Source organism: Nilaparvata lugens, chromosome 7 (assembly GCF_014356525.2).
Source record: "Nilaparvata lugens isolate BPH chromosome 7, ASM1435652v1, whole genome shotgun sequence".
NCBI lineage: Eukaryota > Metazoa > Arthropoda > Insecta > Hemiptera > Delphacidae > Nilaparvata > Nilaparvata lugens.
Window position 1 is genome coordinate 50584116 of NC_052510.1, and position 8150 is coordinate 50592265.

Genomic DNA, 8150 nt, shown 5'->3' on the forward strand with positions numbered 1-8150 from the left:
CCATACATATGACGAGTCACTCTGTATATTGAATACCGTCAATTGAAAATATGATACCGTACTCACTCTCTGTGGATCTGAAAAGTTAGGCAATGTTGAGTTGGCAATTGAAACAATCATACAAGCAGAGGAGAAGACTCCAACTGCCATCAACACCACGTAAGGATGATGAGCCACTACATCAGTAAACCTGCAAAAACAAGTTTCATTTAATCAGCAAAAAAATGATAATAATTATATAACATCTAAAGCTTTGTTCTGGATTCCTTGAAATAGAAGCCATATGTGGTAGTTACTAAAGAAGCTTTCTAACAGAAAGTAAAGTTGACCAAATCAACGTAATTTTTCAAAATACAAATAAAAACAGCGTCTATAAGACCGTTAACCTTTGTATTCTCACGAACTCCAACTAAACTGGTCCAGCGTCTAGACTTCTCAAGTAGTGTAGACTACTAGTCCCAAGTAGACTTCAATAGCGTCTGTCCCCAGTTTGTTTTTTTTTCATTAAATAAGGATTTAATAGCTAACTCCCTGTCGAAGAGCAGTATCAACAACTACTCGAATAAGTGAGAAAATACACATATCCATTTTTTTAACTCACATTGGGTTCACCATTCCATCTCTCTCTTGCCTTCAGCTCTTTTCACATTTAAGCAACCGATTTTCAAATAAGATCTTTCATAACGGTTCAATGTCTGTGCTCTAGAAATATCTCACTGATTCTAAATTCAATTTTTCATAACAAAATGTTCAAGAAAGAAATCCAATTAGTCTACTCACCAGTTCATGTTGTCTCTAGGGCGGGATTTGAACTTATTGATGGCAACATTAGGATCGATTTATCTGGAAATTAAAAATAATTTAGTTGACAAGATCAATTTCTTAAAATAATCAGTTGGTTTCAATTATATGGTTGCGCTCTATGTAAATAATTTAAGATTTACTACAATTTCCAGCAGCATCATTAAAATTTTTAATTTAACAAAATAATTTTCCCCCTCTTTCTTCCAGCACACATCATTTTTGCAATATTGTCTTTTAATGTGTTAATATCATTGTTACTGTTATTGTTATTTTTTTGTTGTATATTGCTTTTACTCATTGTATTTTTGTGTGTTGTGAATAAATTGAAATTGAAATTTAACAAAATAGAAAACAAAATCACAATTAATTGAATTGATAAAGCTACGAATGATCGTGTGTATCCTACCTAGAATCTTCACAAATAGGCCTATATTGCCCTTTATAATCTACAGTTCATGGTACGGTACTTCTCTTTATCGTGTTCATGTAGGGAAAAGTCAACCTCCATCCACAGGTTGAATAAAACTTTAAATTGAAATACAGATTTAATTTGAATGAAACTTCAAACTTTACAACTTTAATTTTAAATACAGATTTCGTGATGACGAGAGGGTAGAGATGGTAGTAAAGTAAAATTTGAGACTGCAGTCACGTATGAGCGAGGGTGAGGTCTAATAATAGTGGTTCTAAACTCACCCTCCATCACGTGACTATCTGCGTTTCTATTTGAGATTAACAACTATTTACGGTACCTTACAGAAGCCTGCGTTTCAATCTGCGTGACTATCTGCGTTTCTATTCGAGATTAACAACTATTTAAGGTACCGTACAGAAACCTGCGTTTCAACTTGAGATTAACAGCTTCAGTAGCCTAAACCATATTCAAAAAATCTGACGATAACCTTTTCGAAGTGAGCTACCGTACTTAGAAACTAACAACATCCTCAAGACAAGTTGCAACCTAATTGAGAAGCGAAATCCACCGTTCGCAAAATTCACGATCATATCCAGTGTACTCTTCCCGTAGCTACTGGAAGATTCACTTTAAACTGTCAGCATTGATTGAATGGGGATTTTTTTGTAGTTGAGAAGTTGATATTGTAGTAATTATTCATATTGAATGTAAAAGACTAAGAAATTGTCAAAAACCACAGATTTATTGATACTTAGAAAGACCGGTTTTGGTTATTACACCATTGTCAATCTCCGATAAACTGTTTATCGGATATTGACAATTCATTTCATTCATTCATTTATTGTATAAAATACTATGATCATAATACAATTATGACATTGGAGGAAAAACTAGGCTGAGCCTGTACTATTTCTCTCCAAAAATTTTTATAAAATGTTAATGTTGTCTAAAAGATAAGGTTATGTAATCACACACTCTGCTTCATCAGTTGATTTTCGGTCCAAGAATGATGATTTAAAATTTTGAATTTTGAAGGTTGATTTTACTCTAAATAAATTACAGAATGTATCACAATAAATTGAAAACTTTAGAAATATTGCACTTATTTAAAAAATTTGAATACAAAATCAAAAATCTACTCACTATTTGTTATTCACAGACAATGGTGTAATAACCGAAACCGATCTTTCCAAGTATCAATAAATCTGGGGAAAATAATTTATTTTCTTCAATTCTGACAGCTTGAAGAGTGAATCTCACATCAGCTTCTAAACTAAGAACTATGTACAGGCGATCTCAAATTGTCATAATTGATTAAATGGGGAGCATTAATGTTATTTATGAGAATTTCTGACAGTTTCAGGTGAATATTATAATTTATTCTCAACTATAAGAACTGTACAAGCCATCTCAAGTTGTCAGCATTAATAGCATGAGAAGCATTTACCTTCCTGCAGTCGCGCCCTACTCAATCACACGAGCAGTCGCGTGTTGTAATTTTTACAACATCCAATTTTCCAAGTGTTATGTAGGCTACTCTGTTTACTGTCCAAACATATTAATTAATTGTATAATTACTATTACCATCTCATTGGATTATTCAACGTCTATAAACATTTGGATGATTACCATTTAGTAGCCCAATAAGGTACACCAAGCAAAGCCATCAATTCTGTGTTATTGGTTCGTTTACAGTCCCCGTATACAGTCTTTCCCTATCGTACTTATGCACTGTCGCGACTAAATGGCACCTAAAGACTGAACCATTCCTCGGTATATACTGCAACACAGTGGAGTGATGGGGAGAAAGTTTTGGAATGCATAGGTGACTCATTCACTGACACCACCCCATTCAATAGTTTTGTGCAGCAAAAAACTGACACTGTTGTACTTTTTACAACAGCGCGACTGCCGGAAGGGTAATGTTCTTCATGAGGATTTGTGACAGTTTCAAGTGAATTTCACAATTCTCAACTAAGTACTATCATAGAGAAACAATAGCGTAAGTAGATATCCCATGGTATAGGGCGTTTATGTCGCAACTTTTACTGTTATCTCAAGCCGATTACTGTAGATTTTTACTGTTTTGACTGGGAAAGAGTGTATGAACGGCACAATATGAGAGACTACCAGCGTCATAAAGCTTCACGGGAAGAACTACGTGGACTATCAGCTTGAGATAACAGTAAAAGTTGCGACATAAACGCCCTATACGATGGGATATCTTCTTATGCTATTCTTATTCTATGGTACTATACAGGCATAGCCACCTCTAATAAAAGGTCTACGATTTTGCAACGTCGCAGTGTAGGCCTAGAATCTAATACATAATTGGTGGAAAAGATCAGCTGGTATTTTTTTTTTTAATCTTTTTCACCAGTCATGTTTAGAGGCCTACACTGCGACGTTGCAATATCGTGGGCCAGGGACTTGTATTAGAGGTGGCTATGATACAGGTCATCTCTTCACGGAAATAATTCTCGGCTCCAGAAACTGAGCTGACAACAGCAGTACATTCCGTCGCATAACACGAAAGCTTCTGACAGCGATATGTTGTCACTTAGCACCGAAACGACAGAGATGCATTATGAAAACTGGCCAATAGTGTGCCTACAATTAAATGCAAGACATCATCTATTTGTAGATGGTCAAATGCTCGGCAAACAAGCTCGTTCACGCGTTGACGCCGCTTGACACCTCGACGCGACTCCTTAACAACAAACGTTTCAGCCACTGGCCGAGTTGCATGTTCCAGAACTTGGCTCGTCTTAATTAACTCCACCATTTGTCAAGCCCAGACCTAAGTTCACACTGGTACTTGTACACAAATCGCAAATGCTAACTTGAGCCTCCAAACTTTGTTTTGAGTTTAACCTGAGCAGTGTACGCTACATATAGGGTAGGCTACGGAGTGTTGTTTCATGTCATCAGAAATACTCGTTTACTGATTAATCTTGTAATGGGATTAATCTTGTAATGGAACAGTCATAATCTAAAATCAAAGTTCGAAATCAAGTGTATTATTGGATAAAATTTCGCTGACGAGAATAATTGGATTAGATTATTGTTTAGGTACTATTTGTCTATGTAGTAGGCCTATAGTAGGTTACAATGTTACATTAATACTATATATAGCTTCGATTCTTGAAGTGAATATTTTATTCGCCATTAAGGGCCGTTTGCACAGTGACAGTTTAAACTGAATTTCATTTTAAACTGGATTAAATCTGTATCAAGTCTAGTTTGTTATAATGTGTTTCATTTTGAATTTAAGCCACCAGCTGAGCTGATTAAATCGAGTTTAAGCTTTGACTGTGCAAACGGCCTAAAGTAATACAGATTAGTACAAGAGGCTTCGGCTTTCTCTTTGTCCTTGGAATAAAATTAATATTAAACTTTTTCTGTAGTTGAGAAGTTGATATTGTGGTAATTATTATTCATTTTAAATAAAAATACTAAGAAATTGTCAAAAACCACAGATTTATTGATAAATCTGGTCTTTCTAAGTATCAATAAATCTGTGGTTTTTGACAATTTCTTAGTATTTTTATTTAATATTAATATTGAACATTTTCAACTGCCAAACTATAAATATCCTGACTTCGAGGTAGTTAATAAATTGAACAATAATCATAATTGGTACCTATTGGACAATATGAAGAAGAGCTGTACTGATCATGTTTCAATCTAGTTTGAATGGAATCAGTTCACAGAAAAGAGCATTCTTCTACTAAAGATCATAACTATTCATTTATAATTTCAAGATCTTCCAACGATTGAAAAATTAAACCTCATCAATCAAAATTGGATGATAGAAAGCAGTTTTCTTATCAGTTCAGTTTCTGAAACCCCCCTACAATGACATTGAAACTTCCAAAACATCTATACAATTTTTATAATGCGTATTCCTATTTAATAGCCTATTTGGAGAGCTTGATGTAATCAGAGCTTGATAATCGATAACCGATATGAAGTCCAACACTATTTTGCATCTAAATTTCTTTTGATAAATTATTTATGCGTGCGTTATTACTATACTGTATTTACTGGCTATGAGAAGATTATAGAAAGCAGTAGGTATACATGTGTCCACCGTGATTATAGTAGAATGAAATGTTGCGTAAACAACGCAGTATTTCTACTTATGCAGTTGGGGAAGGGTGAGGTTTCCAACACGTGACCCAGGATCAATGCATGATTCATGCTTGCACATGTAACTTTGAGCCCCTATTATTATATTATTATGCCTCAACTGTGCCAAACCAGACCCTCTTCCCCTAGTCAAGTTTCTTATCTAGCGAACTCTTATCATAGATATAGAGGGTAGGCCTACTTCACAGAAATAGGCACATGACCAACTAGGTCTCCATAATCATCACCCCCCCCCCCCACCAAAACAACAACCATAAAACTTAACTAGATTAGCATCAAAGTAGTCTATATAATTATAGACATGTAGTTTTAGAGTAAAATATTACCGTACAGTAACTTTGAGCTGTGCAAAGGCTAAATATAAACTTTCTACTCATGATATTTTTCAAAGTTTTTCGATTTGTATGTCATCAAGCTATCAAAATGAAAAAGTTTTCTCAGGAAAACATTTTTTTACTGTACATTACTATTTCAGATACGAGCGCCTAAAGTTTAAATTTTTGGGACAGAACATTTCAAATTCGGTAAGAGATAAATCCATGAGATTTAGAGAATAGATTCTTCATGGTATTGTTGATCTGGTGAAACAAAAATTTTCTAAAAATATCAATTTTAAAAATAGTTATTCAATTTTAAAAATAACTTTTAGTTGAGTTATTTTTGGTAATTTTTTCAAAAATTGATATTTTCAGAAAATTTTTGTTTTACCAGATTAACCATGAAAACATTACCATGAAGAATCTATCCTCTAAATCTCATGGATTTATCTCTTACCGAATTTGAAATGTTCTGTCCCAAAAATTTAAACTTTAGGCGCTCATATCTCAAAAAGTAATGTACAGTAAAAAAATATTTTCCTGAGAAACCTTTTTCATTTTGATAGCTTGATGACATACAAATCGAAAAACTTTGAAAAATATCACGAGTAAAAAGTTTATTTTTAGCCTTTGCACAGCCTTAAGAAAACTTTCAAGTAAATAATTTCCTAAATTTCTACAATGTCTTAATAATAATGATAGGGATATGATACTAATCAACTACGCATTTAATTTTTTAAATAATTACCGTACTCTAATTTACTAGCCATTTATGCTATTATATTAAAAAAGACGAGCTCATGTTCCTCAACTACCATGCATTATATTCAAATCTAATTAACGTATGAAATCGATCTAATAAATTTGGTTTCTTACTTTTTTACACTCTTAAACTCTGTCTAATGAATCGATGTTAATTATTTTGTTATGAAAGAAATTTCATGAGAAATCTTGTTTGCTTCGATGTTTACATAAATGAATGAATAAATAAATAGATAAATGGAAATGAATGAACTTACAAATAAATAATAAATGAATGAATAAATAAATGCCAATGATAAATAAATAAATAGATAAATGGAAATGAATGAATGAACAAACAAATAAATAATTAATAAATGAACGAATAAATACCAATGTTAAATAAACTTATATGAGGATTAAGGCTATACAATATTGAGGATTTCTACAACAGGGCTCACAATATAATACGTTTCCAGTTCATCTGAAATTGATAAATAAATTAATGAGAATTAGCCTATGTTTAAGTTCAAAAAATTTTAGCTGATTGAAAATAAAAGATACGGTACAAAATATCTGGTAACTGTACCGTATTATTTTCTAATTGACATGCAATATTTTAGAATATTAACTTGAAATGAAATCAAAACATCACCATTTAGTACATTTCAAAACCTCAACTACCGGGATTTATTTTCTAATTGGCATGCAATATTATGATTAAATTGGAAGGAAGTGAAAACAATACAATTCTTCTACATTTCGACCCCCTTACACCTTTCATATGCTAATAATACACACCCTATCACCCTCCATGGATACAGTGTAGTACCGTATCGCTATTCAACATGCTAATAACAATAATAATGCATGATTCACCTGAAATTCCCCTGAGCATGTTCCATGATCAGGGCTGGAAAAGGATTAGGCCAAGTAGCACTTATGAGCTGATTACAAAAATAATCTACTTGTCCATCTGGACAGTTGAGGAAGCTAATGCACAATCATGATTATTACAAGTCGCACGATTTCTGGATGACTGCTAGACATACTAGCGTACGCTACACACTGACACTGTTCGCTTCACAATGTTTTTTGCTCCAGGCTGCTGCTGGAGAACTGCTCCAGTCTGGCTGGAGCACGACTGGAGAGGGGGAAGGCAACAATCGAATGGAGGGGAGACCGATGACAAAAACAAGTGACCTTGTACCTAAGCAGACAACACGAGCACTCACCTGGGCCACTGAGCTACTCCAACGCTCTCACTCTCTGCGGTTTCAGCTCCAGCTGAGCTCCCGGTCCAGATTCACTCTTACGAACAATACCTCAAGACACTACAAATCTCCAACATTCTGCACCAAAACAGGGCTGCTAGCCGATTTTCAGCTCTTTTCCTTTCGAACGTAGCTAGACATTTGGTTACAGATGCTGGGAATGCAGCATCCGAAATGCGTTTCGAAATCAGTCATTTCAGGAAGTTTCTCGTTGTGCGCATGTCGCTGTGGATGAAGCATTGGTACCAATCTTGACGGAGATTTTGTACTACAAACAACAAAATATATCATTTCAAGGATAAGTTCAATAAACTAACTGATCATAACAAATTTTGATGAACGATAGTTCGATTCTCACAGTTAAGAGATTAGTAGATGTAATTATGTAGCTTCCACTGATGTGATAATAGAGGTTGCCACGAATGACTCAGATGGCACGTGCTCTGC

At 34.2% G+C, this 8150-nt stretch overlaps 1 protein-coding gene across 2 annotated transcripts in view; it reads right to left on the bottom strand.

Moving 5' to 3' along the window:
- LOC111047143 (protein dispatched) overlaps positions 1–8127 on the bottom strand; it is a 48597-nt gene extending 40470 nt beyond the window's left edge. The window contains exons 1-3 of one of the 2 annotated variants that reach the window (XM_039433028.1): positions 7665–8127; positions 781–843; positions 67–190 (exon numbers count right to left, since the gene is read on the bottom strand). In XM_039433028.1, coding sequence (XP_039288962.1) covers positions 67–190; positions 781–788 — 132 coding nt within the window. In that variant the 5' untranslated portion in view covers positions 789–843; positions 7665–8127. The other variant, XM_039433027.1, reaches the window with a different exon arrangement.
- Positions 8128–8150: the final 23 nt, after the last annotated feature.